This window comes from Anguilla rostrata, chromosome 2 (genome assembly GCF_018555375.3).
Source record: "Anguilla rostrata isolate EN2019 chromosome 2, ASM1855537v3, whole genome shotgun sequence".
In the NCBI taxonomy this organism is placed as follows: Eukaryota; Metazoa; Chordata; class Actinopteri; order Anguilliformes; family Anguillidae; genus Anguilla; species Anguilla rostrata.
The window spans coordinates 11,798,868-11,817,965 of NC_057934.1; the positions used below are offsets into that span (position 1 = coordinate 11,798,868).

Here is a 19,098-nt window from a genome sequence, read left to right on the forward strand (position 1 = left end):
GACGATTAATACGATCTTACATATTATATCTCTTATTATATTATTATATCTCTTATTATATTACATCCAAAGTGGCACTGCAGTATTATAAAATATTCAGGTATACTTGATATAATCGAAATATAAATCACCTGTGTGTGCGGGTTCGTTTGCTGGCATGTGTGTGCGACTGGATGCGTGTACTGTACGGTTGCGTCAAGATTTGGTTAACCAATTTTTGGGAGTCTGGGGCATGTACATAGACTAGTTGTGAGAGGCTTTAAATCCCAGGCTACTAAAAACAGCACAAAGCAAATAGCTAGTAGCTAGGTTCTGCTGTTTCAGCCACTATGAACAGCCTCTCATCTGTATAAGATGCTGCTTTTCAAGACCTTGAATAACTGCAAGGAGTACCTGGGCAAACAGGCTCATGAATCACTTTAATGATTTGTGTGAAAACTATGACATGGATGGAAACTGAAATCGAATAGTTACAAGGCCTGCAAAATACCCATGCATTAAAATAATCTGGGGCCCCCAGTTGTTATGTTTAACAAAGATCTCAAACAAAAAATTACAATGTATAAATATGCTTAATTTGTGTAGGCGAGTACCTGACCGCAGTGGGAAAGAAGTGGGCGTAAATCAATGTCCGCTCAAAATTGTAAACAACTGTGTTCACCGGATCGTGATCTCAACATAATAAAATGAGCAGCCCCGTCAATCCACATGAAATGGCCTCGTCTGTCTCGCCCTGTTCCGTTTGAGTGTGCAGCTGGGGCTGAAAGCTGGAGCGAGTCGCTGATAGCACACAGCTGGGAGAGGGCTCACCCCTCTACAGAACGCCTTATGCCAGGAGCAGGCCTCCAGAGACTCAGCGCGTGTGCCGTACACTTCCCCTTTCCAGTCTCCTTTTTGCCCAGGGATAGGGTCCCATCTGAGGCTGTACTGTACACTTCCCCTTTCCAGTCTCCTTTTGCCCAGGGATAGGGTCCCATCTCAGGCTGTACTGTACACTTCCCCTTTCCAGTCTCCTTTTGCCCAGGGACAGGGTCCCATCTGAGGCTGTACTGTACACGTCCCCTTCCCAGGCAGATAGACCTCTATATTTTTGATATAATGTCTGAAGCGGTGTGCAAGAATGGGGTGTTTACTTTGAACCTTTCTAAGTTTACGCCGTTGCTGTCTTTTGGCTGAAATAACCACCAACCTCAGTCAGAACTGTTTTCATCTTAAAATCTTACGAACACTCACCTATTCAGCAAACCACATGATGCGTCCCATCTCACAGTGGAACTAAACACAAACACCATTCATAGTTCTGTCTGTAACTATGTTTTTACATTGTTTTCACGCTTCTTATACTGATTGCATTTTCTTATCTATTGCAACCTTTATGTTTATTTTTATTTATTAATTTATTTAGGTTTTTTTTACATTGCCTAACAACTTTTGGAGCTTGTAATGCATCTGTGGAAAAAATCCAGATATCCCCCAAGGGAATGGCTCGTGAGCAGTTTATAAATGAACAGAAAGCCTCTTGCCAGTCTGCATCCCAAATCTCCTTCAGGCCTCTGTCTGCTAAGTGTGTAGAAGGAAAGGATATCTCGCCTCCACTGCTTGAGCACAGTATCTCTGCATCCTCGGGGCAAGCATAAAAGATAGACATTTGTCCACAGATCTCTTTGACCAAATGAAGCAGACGGAAACGTGTGACTGGGAATACATTTTTATTAGTAATTAATATTTGCCAAATATACAGCCATTAATGTCTTTATCTAAATATTATATATAATTCATTTACAAAAGTAGGTAATTTGTCTCTTTGTAATGTTCGGTAATTTGTAATATGATCAAATCAGAGAACAAGAGTAAGAGAGAGAGAGAGAGAGAGAGAGAGAGAGAGAGAGAAAACATAAAACCACTTCCCCCTGTATACATAAGAAACCAAAGGCAGGACTCAGAGCAGAGCAAACAGAAAGGATGGTGAGGTCACACAGAAAGCGTTCAGATAGGGGCATATTCCAGTCTGCATATTCCAGGACAGGGGGACATCTCTGACCTAGCACCAGCCATGGAAGACTGACAACCTTGCAATGGGTGTCCATTAAAACTGACAAGCTGAGGTAAAACTAAACAAATGTTACATCACGCTGCTTAAAATTATGTGACACAAACGGCCCCTCAGGAGATAAACTATTTAATAATCACTCAAATAATTCACAAACTAAAAATCGTTTGTTACCTAGTCAATGCATTTGAACACTGGGAATTTGTGGTTAACTCAACCTAAAAGCCAATAATATCACTACCCAAAATCAGAAGTGACTGCTGAATAATTAAAATATCATTGGTCACTGAGTACAGACAAAATGAAAAAAGTTTGGAGCAGTGCACTACCCTGGTTTAACTTTGTGGGCCATGTCTTCCCCTTCAATGCTGTCGTCTTCACTAGTCACATGTCTAGGTTAGAGATGTCCATTTCTATGCTCTCCTTGCATATTCCAGAACATATTTCAAGCAGGCCCAAATAAATCATAGGCCTTTAAAAAAATAAAATAAAATCACCATTATTATACATGTAGCAGACACCCAGATCCAGTGTCTCACGTCAAATATCGTGCATTTATGCAGCTGGACACATTTGCTGAAACAATTCAGATTGAATGCCATTCTAATAGGTTTGACACCAGTGCCCTACTTTGAATTTAAACCTGCAATTTTCTGATTGCAAATTAAGTTCTCTGACAACTATGGCATGAAATGTCTGGAAAATATCACTGAGTAATAAATAAATGAGTCTCAGACAGAGTTAATATATTAGTTATTTTTGCTCAAGGAGTATGGTTAACTTTCCAGTATAGAGGGTGGGTGGGGGGAAGGGGTGGGTATTGAAGGGATTATTACTGAGCCCTGATTGGCTCAGTTCATTGGACATAATCCAGTCTAGTCCCATACCTCTAAAGTGCCTTAGTGCACTGCTTGCTGCGTTTGTCACTTTCAGTCCGGTTCAGTGAGAAAAAAGAAACAACTTTGTCAGCTGCTGCAACAAATAAAACTGGACCTCAAAGGGAAAAGCCACTGGCTAGTTCACAGCAAAAGGACAGAATTTTAAACTGAGTATTAACTTGCTTCAGTGCATTACACAACAAATAAAAAATTCATAGAGGAACACACGGCAACAATTAATTGCTTCATAAAGGTTATTTTCCTGCACGTGAGTATTCACTACATAAACATATTTTAAGCCAGCAAAATATATATATGGAATGTAAACGAGACTTTCAACTGGATCAACATTTCTACAGAAAGCTGCATTGTGTGAGAGCAGCTACGACAAATGACCTCCTACTTATGTACAGTATTGTTATAGTCTGAGCATGACTGAGCTTCAGCATAGTTTCAAGCATAGACTGAAGTTGTGCAGTACACTAGTAGTACCCTGGCTCTCTTTGCCCATTGATGATGCAACATCCTTTCTGCTAAATTTAACCTACTGATTCACTTTTTAGAAGAATATATATTCCAGTATTTAGAAGAATATATATTCTTACAGTCTGAGTAAGATACATTAACTGTGCTGGTTATGAATTATTATTAATTATTATTTTGGCCTGAACTCACAGCTATGCCTTGAGATACAACATAAAGCAAAATAATAAAACTAGTCTTTCATATTCAAATATTGGATGGGCAAGAAACATTACACACAAAATGAAATCAATGGGTGCACACTACTTGGACACCCACTGAATGAAATATTCTAAAAGAAATTAAATGTAATGAAAATATAAACTTTCTAACTGGGAGCTGCATGCAAAGTTTTTGACAAGCTATTAACATTCCATCCCTCATTTACTTAATGCATGTCATCCAGTTTTTACACTTTGCATGTTATTATTAGTATCATCATTCGTTGCTAGTCTTACATATAACAGATCTCTGAAAGGAAACAGGAAATGTATAAAAAAGTTAATGGAGTAAGCCCAGAAATGACATTAACCAAAAAAGGAAATAAGGCAGTGATTTAGGAGTATGACCACAATCATAGAAATTCTTCCAAATTCAATTTCCTGCATATCAATAACAAAGTCAACAGAAGAATGATAATAGGTCAAATTAAATAATTGAATCTGGATAATATTTGGATAAGCATTAAGCCCTGAATATATAGGTATTTCATTTAATGCCACTTTTTGATTAGACTTCCCCTGGTAATTTCACCAATCATCTAAGGAGCTGCATCATCAGAAATTCATAGCAACACATGTATACATAAAAAAAAATCTTATAGGACTTGTTAGTTCTTGATTATTCTAAGATGTATAATCAAGTGACATGGTAAAACAGGTTTAGATTTCCACATCTTAATTTGATTGCTAGGAGGACTAAAATAGGTGCATTAAGTGACATATAAAACCTTAATGGAAGTTTCTGGGGTCTTTGAATACATGCGCAATGCTGCTCTGCCTTACAGACAAGCTCACCTCACAATTCAGACGACGATGCAAATGTCAGCTCGTCTCACGCATTAAAATCTCTACAATGCCTGAATTTTGACTTGTCGTCGCAGACGACCACAAACGATGCCCAAGAACAAATTCAAAAAGTCACAGTTAAGTCATGCATTTCGACCCGTTCGCAGTGCGTGTCACGTCCGATCGATGTGGAGTACACCTGGGGGGGGGGGGCACTGGGCCGTCCAATGAGGCGTCAGCTCGCCCTCAAATGATGATTACAGGCTGATGGGAAGAGAACCGTAGATCTTAAAACGCCACATTATCTACAAGGCTTCAGTTTCCTTTGGTCACTGAGGCTAACAGAGGCCATTTCCTTCTTACACTATAAGTTATATGACAGAAGAAAGCCTCCGATACTGTAGTATAGTTTGTTTTAGGTTTTGTTCCTACTCTGTACTCAAGTAAAAGCAGCATATTGCATCAGGTGACACTAAAACCACAGCAACACCATATAAATAAGCTAAACTAATAACATCAATTAAAATTAAATAATTTGGATCCCGGTGTTAAAAAGATTGACCAAGGAACAGGCGAAGCAATTTGGCAGCAAATATACCTATATGAAATATTGATCGCTATAATTTTTTCCCTATGCTCGACGATTATTTGGTTGTTCCAAACAGAAATATACATCTAAAAAATATAAATTAGAAAAAAAAAATCAGTAGTTTCATTAGTTTGCCTGGGTTCATTTTCCAAAATGGAGACTGCGTACGGGAAGCACAGCGTCCAGTTGTACTCCAGCGCAGTTTACTGCGACTTGTGGCGCAGGCCTTCGACACGAACGAGGGTGTGAGAAGAACGACATTAGAAAACATCCAGATGTCCAGAATCGAACTGCACCAATTTTCGCTTTTGCAAAGATTAATATGTGAATGTTGATTAATTTACCTGAGTAAGACAGTTATAAACATTTCCTAACGGTACAAAACAAGCACATTTAATACACAAATACCTACAAAGAAGTTACTCGATTGATAGTGCAGATTTCCTTGCATGGGTGATGCTACACTTCCATTACCCTATTAGCCCGAGTTAATAAGAAGTGTGTAAAGAGAACTGACAATGAACCACAGCACGAGGGGACTTATTCACTAAGGATCTGCTGAAGCACCAACAGCAGGTTCTTAAGGCCGTAGATATAGCCTTCGTCCTGGGTGTGGCCGGGGAAGACATGGGCGAAGTCGATCATTCGGACCTCCACGTCGCCAGCCAGGTCCGGCCCCCGACGTCCCTCGCCCTCCTCTTCCTGTTGGGCTCGGATGGCGTTGCCATTGGGCTGCTCCAGGCCGTCCTGGGTAATCAGCTTCCACAGTTCGTCCCGCTGGGCATTGCGGACGTCGTCGGGGGCGTCGCCGTGGCGACCCTGGCCGCACCCTCGCCGGTGCAGGGCGTACATGTCGGACAGGCCGTGCCCCAGGGGCCCCAGCAGGAGCCTGTTGTCCCCGGGGCCTATCATGTGGATGTTGTTGTTGTACTCTACGACTCTGTCATTTGGCACCCGTGCTTTGGGGGGCGGGGTCTCCCCCGGCGGACTGCTGGCGGCCATCTTGGGGCCCCCCTCCTGGGGAGAGCCCTCATACACGAACAGCAGGGAGCTTGCATAAAAATGTAACTGGCTCTGACCTTCGAACCACTGAAGGATCTTCTCCACTTTTTTGATGCTGGCGCTGACTGCATCGTTTCTCAGGCTGTTCCCGTTATAGAAGAACTTGGACACGCCTGCAAGGGAACGAGGGAAAAATGTTCTAACATCAGTTTAGCACAGGAGATGTACATTGCCTGTGGTAAACATTTATTCAGCTTAGCATTAATATTCTATCAACTTTCAGAGCGATATAAAAATGATTTTGATTCTAACAGGACCAGACTTCTTTGCCAGTCTTTAAATATACATAAAGAGCGCCGTTTGACTGACAGCATGTATTACTAGAGGGGCTTGTACCGTACAGGAACTCCTCCACCTTACGCTAGCAGGCCTGAGTACAAAAGGGCTAGCAGAAGCTCACCGTCTTTGATGGTTTCCTTCACCAGGCCTCTTCCATAATGCTGGTCGTGAGTCTCATAGCTGTCCGAGTTCACTTTGTATATCTGGGGTGAGAGAGGTGTCTTAGTTCTCAGAACTTCTACTTTCCCTTCTTGAGACTGGATCATTAACCAAATTCTGCTCAATTGCTATAATAATGTTCTAGTTGCTTTAAAGAGAGGATAAATCAAATACATTGAAAAATGGCTAATTACAAATTTACTACAAAATAGGTTAACATAGCATAACTGTACAGGACAGCTGCAGAGACCATATTTGCTCTCTTGAGAACTGCGTCATCACAATCATCAGTGAATACGCGACATCTGCTTACATATTGAAATCAGACTACATCAAAGAGATGAAAGACGCATTCAGAGCGTTCTTGTTTAAGATTCACAAAGAGAGCCAGCTGAGATACTGAAACTAAGTCAGAGGTCGCCCCCTGGTGGTAGAAGGACACAATGAATCCGTGGAGAAACGCAGGCCAGCTGCTGGAATTGCGAGCCAGGCCATCCCCGTTCACAAAGCGCTCTTGTGCAGCCGTAACAGCTGAAGAGTGCCGCTCCTTTATTACCCAGTGATGGGGGTAACTATAAAACGAAGGCCAGATCACATGGAAGAAGTTAAATTGAGATGAGGGGGGGGGGGGTAAAAGGACATTAGAGCTGTTCCGCAGAAGGCTTCGCTAGCAGGGCCGGGCCTATGCTGCGCTGTCAGGGGAGCATTCCTGCAGTATCAGTGGGATCGGCAGCGTAATTAACTGTAATGGGTCACTTTGCTCAAAAGCCACACGGGGAGGCCGAAGGGGAGGCCAAGCGGAGGAGCGCGAGGCGCTTTTTCCACGCTCCCGGCCAGAGGGCCACAGCCCGCGGGCCCCCGGGGGACCGAAGGGAGGCTCATCCCGGAAACCGCCGATCCGTGCCGGGGCCCCTTGGAGGCCTCTGTTCTCACGCAGGTCGCCCCCGCCGTTCGCCAAAGACCCTCGCCACGGACAACCTCAGGGAATCCATCGGCGGGGGCCAGGAAGGGGGCTGCCATTCTGTCACACGCTCTTTCTAGGTGTCAGAGAGGAAGCTCCGACCCTTCGAGCATCACTCTGTTTCAAGAGGAATCCAGAAGGCTCCGATGTTAATGTAATACATGCATCTTAAACGTAGATGCTTAACGTGAGACTGACCATGTTATCTGATGATTCCTGCCTCACGCACCGTGTATAGAAGCTGTTCTGGGGACGGGCCGCCGCGATGGCTGTCGTGACGGGCGGGGCCCCGGATGAAGCAGATTTGGGAATTGTGGGATAACCGCTTCCTGCCAGAGTGATAACGAGACGTTTCCTCCTCATTTTCCCCGGGCCGCCCCGGGGAGAACGAGAAGAACGCTGCGCTCCGTCGAAATGATACCATCTCCGACGTTTCCAGGGTGTTTACGAGAGACATCGTAAAACTTGCACGGAAAACACCGCGTTCTCCGACAGTCGCTGACGTGACATCCCTGGCGTCTCTTTACGCCGCACGGCGCGTTAATTCGAGCATATCCAGAAGGCCTTGGCCCTACAGCCGCTGTGGAAGAAGCCCATAAACTGCCTGGCAAACCCCGCGCTTCGGAATGGAAAGACAGCTGTATTCAATTACTAAATTAAAAGATGTCACGAGTGCTAAAATCATATTCCGCACAGCAGAAGGGTTAGCGAGAGGAAGAGAGCGACCCTGCTCTTTTTATGTATGCTTAACTCCACAGGCACCAATCAATCAAAATTTTTACATATGTGTAAATAATATGTAAATAGTGAGTTAAATACACAGAGTAATTCAGTCAGGGGACTCTTGTGGATTGGTCTGTAAACTGTGCAGGTTTCTGTTTCAGTGCCTGTATATGTATTCATGGGCCTACAGAGTAGAACATATGCTGTAGCATGAACTCAGTAAAGTATTTAATGAAACATTAAAAAATGGTTATAGCATAACCAACACTGGTCAAATGTTTCCCCAGTTCTGCACAAACGTCACATTTTTAACACTAGCCACACCAGACACTCCAATGATGATGTCTCTAACAAATGTGATTTTATTATTTTTTTGCCATTTTTAAATCTTCAACAATGTAATCTTTCTTATTTGTTAATTGTATGCAGTTAGACAAGTATTATCTATTGTAAAATGTTGTTGATCTGTCATGTTGATATACTCAGTAACTGCACAACAGGGGTACAGACTTCTACTAGTCTAGCACCACATTGACGTAATTAAATCATATTATATTATACCAAATTATGTGTTCAGGGAAGTGGGTGAAATGCAGGCTTCAACTGACAGTTCCCAAATGGTCAAAAGTGCTCCATGAAATAGGCGTAAGATGTTGAATTGGAATAGAACATGAGATTTTTAAAAAAAGGCCAGCTCAAAGTGCACTGCTCAAATAGCACAATGGAAAATGGAGGTATTGCTAGATGATAAAAAGGTTTGCAGAGTGCCCTGAGAGAGCAGCACACAGTGGAATTTGCAGTGGAGACATCCTGACTCAAACAAAGGACTGCACTCATTCAGGGGGTGAGTGACAGGGCCAGCTTTCTACGTTTTCAGTGCATTCAGAAGAAAGAGGAACAAGGCCATGTTCACGTAACTTAACAAATAAAAATGATTACAAAAAAAACAAAAAACAACAAATCTACATGCGCAAATCGGGGCCAGCCGCTTGTTGATGTGCCGGGTCTACCTCGGCGGATAGTGAATTCATTTCAGATACGGTGGGAACTGAATTTGATTGTGTCTCAGGGGTGTGCGCATGAGAACCATATTTTCTCTGTTAGCAGCATAATTCCGGAAAACTAGAAAAACGATAAATACTAGTAATCAGGAAGCAAAGGAAAGGACACATAATGTGTACATTGATTTTCTCAGTATCCTGATGGATTACACACCAAAGGTTCAACATTAATGCAAAAGTGAAAAACACACTCTTAATCTAAGATTCAGGGCTGGCATAGGTCTTAGATCCAATCCAACCACAATATTCTATTCGAACCTTATTCATTGATTGAGTGTTCTGCTGTACCACTGTGTGTGTGTGTGTGTGTGTCTGTGTCTGTGTGCGTATGTATATGCGGGTAATGTTTTTCTGGTTCTCCAAGAATATTTTGCTAATTTATTCTTGTGCACAAAACAGCCGATATCATAATATGGGGCCAGGGGTGAGGGTGCGTCAGGCTCACCAGCGAGGAGGGGAACATGGCTGAAAAGGCTGCTCACTTTCAGCCCAGGGCTGACGCACCTCTTCCCACGCTTTATTTATCGGGCGTCGCGCGGCGCTGCTCCGGACCGCCACAGGCGTATAAAGGCTGATCGAGCTGTTACCGAGGGACGCCAGGCTCCTCCCAGCCCCGGCGCCGGCGGCCGCCATTGGCTGCGTGACGGGCGCGACGTTCGCGCCGCCGGGAGAGCCGCGGCAGCTCGTTGCAGGAGCGTCCGCGGCGGCGGAGGCCCCGTGTCGGGCTCGTGATTTATTTCACCTGGCGAAAGCGCTCCCCGTGCCGCGCGGGGCTTTATGACATTCCCCTCTTCGCGTTATGTAACGTTATTGCATCATAAATCCCATCTCGGGCTCGATGTTCCTGACCGTGTCTCCGTGGGCCTAATTCAGCGGTCCAAACAACGCTGACCTATTCCACCCTCTCCCCTGCCCCCCCCCCCACCCCCCGCCTGTCTGATTGCTGGTGACTGTTAATTAAACAGTGAGGCACTCCCTGGCATTAGCGCGTAGGACTGGAGGGGGAGGGGGGGGTGGCGAAGAGAGATCTCCAAGCGGTTGTTCGCTGATGTGATGTCGTTGCCGTTACAGGACATGGGCCAATCGCAGGCGAACTGTCGAGAAGATGACTGGCCATGGCCGCGGGAGAGCGCCGGCTCCACTGCACTGACAGGCGCGCTCAAGCGGGGGCCGACTCTCCACTGCGAAAATGTCACACAGAGTCCCCTACAAAGAGGGGTGGGAGCGCTCCACTCCCAGAGGGAAGGGGCCACATGACATTCCAAAGGCCGCACCGAAAGCCACACACGGGTGAGAGTGCAAACACAATCGACAGGGTGACAAAAGCCCAGAGATTTTCCACAGCTCTGTTTGCTGTTGGTCTTGTAAGCCATAAATTACTTCAACCACTTCCTGTGCGTGCGGACAGAAAATAAATGACAAGTAGTACTCATCACAGGAACGAACTGGCTTTTTGGTCATGAACAAAAAGCTTCGTCGAACAAGCTTGGGCCGGCAACCCTTTTTTTTTTTTTTTTTTGCTGTCCTAAAGTATTCATTTCATTAAGAAAAATGGTTCTTTCGGTGATTTAAGAGAGGCCGCTGGACTCACCCGCATGCCCAGGACCAGGAACCCCATCTCCTCCATCAGGGGGTACTTCTTAATCTGCTGCTCCCTCTTTTCCTGCGAGGCGAAGGGGTCGTAGCTCCTCTGCCCGATCTTCACGTCCATGATGCAGGGCTTCCGGAACTTTCGAGTCACGTCTTCCAGCTTCAGGTACAGCTCTGTGGGCCCAAAAGCCGAGCAGAAGGTCAGAGAGGAGAGGGGACCACTGCCATGACTCACGCAAACTCATTCAACTCCAGCCATTCAATCACCAGAGTTAAAACCAAGGACTCTTTCAGTCATTCTGTTGGACTTTGCAGTTACTTAAAAAAAAAAAAAAAACAAACATTTAAATTAGTCATTCGCACTTAACGACAAACAGCAATGTGGTTTAACTGAAAAGTGGCCTTGTGTGACTTAGAGAGGTCTTATCTGACTACAGAGGGAAAATTGTGGTTAAGCAGGAAGAAAAATGCAAATCGGCATGAAGATAACATGCCTGCTCACATTATCAGAACTATCAGTCACATTACTAGAGTACTGTTGGACAACTGAGAAATAGCATTTCCCACAACAGAGAAAACGCAAATGCTTAGAAGGATGTACATTACAACATCAAAGGCCTTCATTCTCAAAAGGTGCTCCCCAAATTTTCTTCAGCTGTGCCTGGATAGGCATACAGTAATTTAACCACACATTATTTAGAAAACTCAGCCGGTGCAGTTAAAAATAGAAATACGATCAACAGCATCAGCAGGGACCCTTTTATATAGACAAATAAGATGAGAGACCAGGAGACAAATTAAAATCTCCAACACTCCAGACGACAGGTATGGGGACTGTGCATAACGTGGGCCTGATATCTTTATGTCTGATATTTCTGTATCTTACCTCAAGGGGAAGGAGTAATGTCGTAATTGAACAAAGTGAATTCCTATGGTGAGAATGAGCGTGCACCGAATCCCTGTCCCGGAAAGAAAGCCTATTAAAAACGTCCCTTTGGGCCACCGTGTTGGGGGGTGGGGGTGTGTGCGTGCGGCGCGAGGAGACGGGAGGTGCAGGAGTCGATTTTTTTTGTTATCAATTAATGAAGCAGGCGGAGCAGCCGAGAAATTCCCCCGAGGAATGCGCTGGCGTTCCTCAGAAGTCACTCTGTCGTAAAGTTAAACCGTGAACGTATCCTGTTTCCACGGAAGCCGTGGCCTAATTTTAAAAAGGAAGCACGTTGCGCAAAAAACACGCCGTCTCGCAACTGGCCGGCGGCAGCGTTTCGCAACCGCGTGTCAGAGGACGGGGAACACGTTCCGCGCGCGTTCTGAGCAGCGCTCTTACCGGCGGGCGTGTCAGGTGAGGACCAGGCCCCAAAGTATTTTGGCACGTATTGCTGAAGCTCCAGGAGAACTGGGTCGCTGCAGTCTTCGGCGTAGACCTGTGGAGAATGAACGGGCAAAGGGGGGAAGAAAACACTACTTTGAGTAAATGTACGAGGTCTTGTATCAATTAACTGTGGCGAATTCAGCGACCTCCAAACTGGCAGGAGAGTCAAAACCCCAGGGAAAGAACAAAATCTCAGAACAAACCATTTCACACAGGGGATTCTCTTCACATTCATTTCTTTGCCTCTACCACAGCTTAGTTGAGGCGTACCGTTTAAACAGATCTCCCCCCAACTCCATTCTGTCTCTCCATAATGTATGTGTGATGTACTCAAGTACTGAATAAACTACTTTCATTATTTTCAGAAAGTGATTATCGATGAGTGAACCAAGCATCTCCGGCCGTGGGCGGTCAAGTGCGGACACGGCGGGAACCAGTTGTGGGCGCAGCGAGGTAAACAGCTTCTTAAGTCTTTAAGTAAACAAAAGACCCTCTGTTATTTATCCGCACAAACTGGCTGACCTTGTCCGCTGAGCCGCTAAAGTGCGCCACATTAGCCCACTGAATGCTGCCAATGGAAAAGAAAAAAAGACTCTCCAAGCCACTGGAAGGGCATGGCCTACAGGAAGCCTCGCCATGCGTACCAATTACAAACCAGGCCCCTTGGAATAGCCACCCCCTTAGCGCCTGTTATTACATTCTAGCGCTGTGCAGTTCTGGCATGGAGCAGTATGTCTCCGAACCATTACTGGTCAAAGGGATTTCTATTTATAAACTCATCAGACCGCAAACACTACTCTGGCCATTCTTAACAAACTATTTTAAACATGTCTGAAACTGCTCAGGGCCACAAGCGCGTGTTGGCGGTGATGGATGGAAAGAGCACCGGGTCACTTGCGCACGACCCTACATCAGCTTAACAGATTAGCCACTTGCTTCTGATCGGCAAGTACGGACCCTCGCGTAGTTCAGAAGCAAACTACATTTGCAGGAGAAAAACTGAGAAGGTTATCTGTAGACAGCTGGGAATATTTCTGCAGGTACAAACAATCCACAGCTAGCAGCTACTGGCGTCAAGCTGAAAAATAGCTGTTTTTTTAAGGCTTTCAAGCTACAGGGAAAAATTATAAAGACAGCGAAGGGTATGTGTACTTAACATGACTGGGCGAAAGGCCGTGCAGGAGCCTACAATTGTTTGCATATGTTTTCACACAGTGCACGTGCACAACACGATAATCTGTTGTAAAGACAGTCAGGCAGGATGTGTACATGAACTACAGGAAAGATGAGCCTCTCTCAGCCCAGGTGCGAATAAAACAGAATACATTAATAAGGTTGCAATGGCCACTGTACTAAATGAAGAAGAAAGAAATAAAAAAGAGAGAATGAAGAGAAGACAGAACATCCAAGATGGATCGATATTGTGTTTTAAAGTCTCTCGCATCTTTAATTATATTCACTGCAGAGGACAGTGAGTTTATTGCGGTAAATTCTTCAGTCACAGCAGAACCACAAAAGGCGATGTGTGTCGTAGTTGTGGAGCCATAGCCCTGATCAGATCAGTTCTTAAGGCATTCCAGCCGCTGATCTCCTGAAGATCAGCGACCGCCTCTGCTCGTCTCCAACTCCTTAACCCTCACAGATCTCCCAAATTACTTAGCTGGCCTAAACCAAGAATACTAATGTATTTTTTGCAAAGTAAAAGGCAGTATGACTCGATAAAATAGAACAAACAATTGAGCACAATGATAACAGCACAGGCAAAAATAGTGGTTATTATAGATGTTATAAAAAATATTCTGAGAAAGACCAATACTGTGAGCGTATGCCATTCAGTGATACGTGCAATGGTTACTATGAGAGATAACAGAAAACAGTGCAGTTATTACTTTGGGGTGCAGTTTGTTGGTGAGCTGGAGAAGAAGAAATTCAGCATTTCTTTTTTCTCAGGGACAGACTCGAACATAACACGGGGAAACTATCCTCAAAATGAGTTTCATATTTGACATAAAGTCAGAGGACCAGACTGCTTGTCTTCAGCAAAAGGCATCTGACCGATTTACCAAATGCTCTGGAGGTCAAGTGCATTACTTAGACAATATACAGTATTTAATCTCTGCATTACACAAACTGAATTTGAAATGTACACTGTTACCTTATATGTAGCATATGCGTTCTTAAAATAGAATAAATGGCAAATTAAATTAATACTTGTGTGCTTGCTGTATGTGAATTTTACTAAATCAGAGACCCTATGCAAATTAACCGGACCCAGAAAAAGCTCATTACAGAAACCATGTCCTATAGGTGTAATGTTACCTGGCTGTAGAACTGCATTTCCCTTGGGCCTCGAGGTGGAGGCTGTAGCTGCTTCAGGACCGTGCCATCTGGATGCTGCAGAATACCTGTTGAAGACACACAGGTTAAGGGAGAGAGCACTACCTGTATGCACAGCAAAATGTCAGTCGTTAAACAGGCCTAAATACTAAGTACATTTTTCTGAACACACAGAATTAATTAATTTCTGTTGGTCTCATGCAAACTCTGTTAGAGTTGAATTAACACTGAAAATTGCACTGTGGGGATTTACAAACAAAACCAAGCTATCCTTGGGCAATGGTAAAAAAAATAATAATTGTTCGGAAAACAAATCACATTTCTGTAAAAGCTGAACAAAGTAAAGCAGTTTTGCACATGTGCAGAAGGTGACAAGCAGAACGCCAGTCACACATCTCGCGGAAATAATGCCCCCAGCCCCATTTAATGGGATTCTGTTAAGAGCTGACTCGACAGGGCTGCGCCCACACAAAAAAGTCCTCGCCCTGACTGGGCACCATTCACAGAACTGCAGCACATCAGTGCTGCATTGTCCGAAATCTCCAAAACTGCTGACCCCTTCCGAGTCAACTGTGAAAAAAAAGCTGCCGTGTGGACGCTCTGTCCTCTCTCCTGGATTACTGCCTAGGTCCCACAAGAGGGACAGCCAAAACAACACTTCCAGGGCGGGTAGACTGAGCCAAAGCGGAACAGGTTTACCAGAAAAACAAGCCCAAGAAGCCCACTTTCCACTGCTTCTCCAAGGTGTTTATAAAGGCCAGGAGGGTCAGGTGCTCTGGAAATTTCAACTGTCACACTCAAGCGAAAATAAGTTTTCCTCTAGTTCAGGGGTTCCGACAAGTTTTCTTTATCTCAAAGACAAATCTACGGCAGGGGACCTCACAGTTAAATAACTTAGGCTACATTCGACACCTTTTCGCAATACCTGAAGTATAAATATACAATCATAGTATATGAAACCATGTCTAAAAGCAGAATATCAAACATGTATTTAGTACAACATAAATACATAATAAATTACAATGATCATAACCTTGTATTAGGATGTGCAAATCATGCTTGGTGAAATATGGTACTATAAACAAAATGTTCTTAAAATAAAATATATTTTTCTATTTTGGTGAACACTCCTTGGAATTCCTTCACAGAAACAGTCCTCTAGGATAATTTACATGGCAATCTCGTCTAAGCCTAAACTTGTATCCTCACGAAAATGCCCTGGGCGCTGTTCTGGAGCAACTTTTCTAAAAATGTTCCTTTGGCTACTCATTTACTATGGACATGGAAACACAATGCTTTTTAAAAAATATTTTTTAAAACATTTTTTTAATAAGTGGAAAGGTGCATTCAGCTATTCAGACTAAAGGCACCAATCAAGTTGACTTCTGATAGGTGCTGATGCAGTTGGGAGTAAGTTCTTTCAAACAGAGAGACCACCACCACTGATAAGGAAAAAGTATACATTACTGTAAGTTAGGCTACATCATAGACGTTGGTTAATGCTGAACAGGAGATAGATGAATAGTCACACATTCAAAGCAAATTCACGCCAAGGGAGTGGCTACTACTCAAACCTTTGTTTCCTGTAAACATCAGACGCTCAAGGTTTCTTCAGCATATCACCAATCAGGTGACCAAAGGCTTGAGTATTGACCACACCACTCTTAAAAACACAAGGCAGCAGGGCATAAACAGCAACAAATCAAACAATGGATTCTCCAAGAGACCAAAACAAAGGTGTCAAACTTCAGCTGTGTTCACCTTTCAGGAAACACAGATACCATCCCATTCAAACAAACTTCACTGTTCAGTAGGTTCAGTTGAACATGTTTTTTTTCTTCTTCTTCTTGTCTAAAAAGATTGAGGTTTGTATGTGTGTGATCAGTCGGTAGACGGAACTGTAGTGACAACATATACATTTTTTGTTTTACATGCCATACATTTAACAATATAAATATACTGTATGAGGTAAGAAACCATTATTAGAACTAATAAATGCAGACCACTGATGGAAATACAACCTCATGGGAAATTTAACCACATTGTTATTACATTACGACAAAGTTGTATTCTGGGTTTTAAGTCTACATAATTATTTTTTGGCTACTAAGAATAACACAGGCTGAGCACCTGTTAACATAAACTTCAAAAACGGTCTGAAACCTACTGGATGACGGTGTAAAAGTTCTGAAATATCAAGGCAAATATAAAATTGTTTAATTGCTACAGTATGTATATGGAACACGTGCGTAATTAAGTGCAGTAACCCACGTTATTGCATTGTCTGTACATACTTAACCATCTGGTTTATACTGGGTAAACATTCGTTCTTAAAATCATTTGTCTAAAAGAAGCTTGTGCAACAGTTTATCAGCGAAATGTGCCCTTTAAATTGCGGCAACATTCATTTCGAAAAATAACTGAGATCCTTTCCGGAACAACCTCAAAATCAGTATAAGACATGCAGTTCAAGTTGGCACAGGAAAGTTATTACAAAAATCTCATTGTAATTCAAAACACGAAGCCCTGACATAAAGAATACCGTGGCTCAAAAATGCATCAGGTTACCCTGCATTAGTTCCGAATTTATTGTGCATTTTTAACATGTAGCCTACTTATATGCATTTTGAAATGGACATGGATCAAAAAGATCTAATATCATTGGTATCATTATTTTAACGAAGGCCTACAGTGCCTGTTGTTTCTCTAAGATTTATTAAATAAAACGCCAATCAACAAGCTAGTAAATAATAACAGAAATAAAATAATAATTACAAAATAAATGAAAGACACACATGGACAGCACCATTTTGGATTGTTCACATTGTAAATGTCTACAAATCAGTAGCCAACGAACATCAACATTTCACTAATATACTGACCGACTTTATCCACGCCGTACTTGTGACCAGCCACTTGATGGGACAGTGGCACGCAGCCATTCAGGTGAGTCTGAGGTCCATCCTGTACGGTCTTTCCCTTCTTCGTTACGGAGTGACTTATATCCAGACTTCCAGTACTATTTATTTCCAATTTCCCCAGTGCTAGAGATGAGTCCATTATTTTATGTTGAGTTGACATTTTAACAGTTGACATTAGAGTTAATGGCTCGTTTAAATATTAAAATAATAGCCAGGTAGCTACATAGCTTAATTAAATTTCACATATTGGTTTTATATTGCAAGCCATCGTGGCCCCACGGCGCAATTCCGGTGAAGACTGAAATAACTCGTCATCTTAGTAGTGTATCAGGCTACCATAATATAGGACCACTTCAGTCTATGCGTAGCGAGGTCCGCGAACATTTGTTGAAATGCTTTCACATTTTAAACGGCAACACAAAATACAGGCTCGCCACATCCCACTTCCTCGCCGAGGGACGTCAGTGCTCCTCCTCTGTATTGTGATCACAGCTGAAGCGAGGAACCACATCGGCTACAATTCTACGACTAGTGGAATTTTTCGCGACACTGCTACTGTCGCTTAAAATCTGATGCCTGAATAACATAACCATACATAATAAAAACAGCCTGGTCTGTTGCTTTCATATGCACATCCCAGCAGGCAAGTAAACGTGTCATCACCCCTGACGCATTAGCTAGCTAGCTGCTCTCCTTCCTTCAGTCCGACGTGAGAGCAGAGCAACAGAAAATAAAACTGTGCCGATGCACCGTTGCTGGATTCACGATTTCTCCCGTCCAGAATGCGAGGATGCTGTCTGATTCTCTTCCCAGTTTATTATACCGTCACGCGTTTGTCATCCCGTATGATCCAGTTCCCGTGAACTGGGGTAAGCAGCGACTCTACCCACTGTCGTCTAACACATTTGCGGCATTTCCAGTACTGTCGTAATATCTGACACTCACTGGCGCCAACGACAACTTTACGTTTGCCACTACTGTTGAAATGTTGTATCTGATGAATATCAAAATTACGCCAAGTTACAAGAAACAATATTAGCTGTCTTACCTCACACAGTTTAAACTAGCTGTATTCCAAAGCAATGTTTCCCAATGGTTCCTGAATTGTTTCAGGCAAGTTACCATTATGATTTAAGTTGTTTAAGGAATTTATATATCTTTATTATAGTACAAGTGCATTAGCAAGAAATTAAAAAAAAAAAAAAATGAATCAGCCCCAGGACAATGATGTACTTCAGCTGGAAAACTTTCACTGTAAAATGTCGTGTTAATTAAACTCTAACAGAGTATACATATGGGCCCAATGGGACCTTATGTACTCTGTAAGGGTTTATTTAACTGAGCATTTTACTGTGTGCGGATGCAAACAACATTAAAAAATAAAATAAAATAAAAACACATTCTTTGTCTCCCTTATTTCTTACCAGTGTACTTGTTCCGCTTCAATTTGTTTATAATGTTCACCGTATGGAGGTGCTGTCATGCTTCTTTTCCTTACATCAGTCAAGTCCCATTTCTTAGACACAGTGAAACCATGAAGTAAGAATGGGTTGATTTGATTCTGCAGTGGCACAGTTGATAAAGTTT

General features: G+C 43.2%; 1 protein-coding gene across 2 annotated transcripts; it reads right to left on the reverse strand.

Moving 5' to 3' along the window:
* Window positions 1-1,692: 1,692 nt before the first annotated feature.
* Window positions 1,693-18,437, reverse strand: ipmkb (inositol polyphosphate multikinase b). 2 transcript variants are annotated; one of them, XM_064319977.1, is made up of 6 exons: window positions 17,473-18,437; window positions 14,573-14,658; window positions 12,209-12,305; window positions 10,883-11,055; window positions 6,509-6,590; window positions 1,693-6,221 (listed from the first exon to the last, which is right to left on the reverse strand). In XM_064319977.1, the coding sequence occupies exons 1-6, from the start codon at window positions 17,684-17,686 to the stop codon at window positions 5,587-5,589; spliced, it is 1,287 nt and encodes a 428-aa protein (XP_064176047.1). In that variant the 5' UTR covers window positions 17,687-18,437; the 3' UTR covers window positions 1,693-5,586. The 2 variants fall into 2 exon arrangements, with proteins under 2 accessions (XP_064176047.1, XP_064176049.1); XM_064319979.1 differs by lacking the exon at window positions 17,473-18,437 and adding an exon at window positions 16,165-16,586.
* Between the last annotated feature and the right edge of the window lie 661 nt (window positions 18,438-19,098).

Excerpts from the sequence above, each read along its gene's own strand:
- ipmkb (XM_064319977.1), bottom strand. The coding sequence starts at position 17,686 with ATGTCAACTGTTAAAATGTCAACTCAACATAAAATAATGGACTCATCT. Across the intron at positions 12,306-14,572 it reads AAATGCAGTTCTACAGCCAG|GTCTACGCCGAAGACTGCAG; the intron begins GTAACATTACAC and ends CATTCTCCACAG. Across the intron at positions 11,056-12,208 it reads CTCACCTGACACGCCCGCCG|AGCTGTACCTGAAGCTGGAA; the intron begins GTAAGAGCGCTG and ends TTGGGCCCACAG.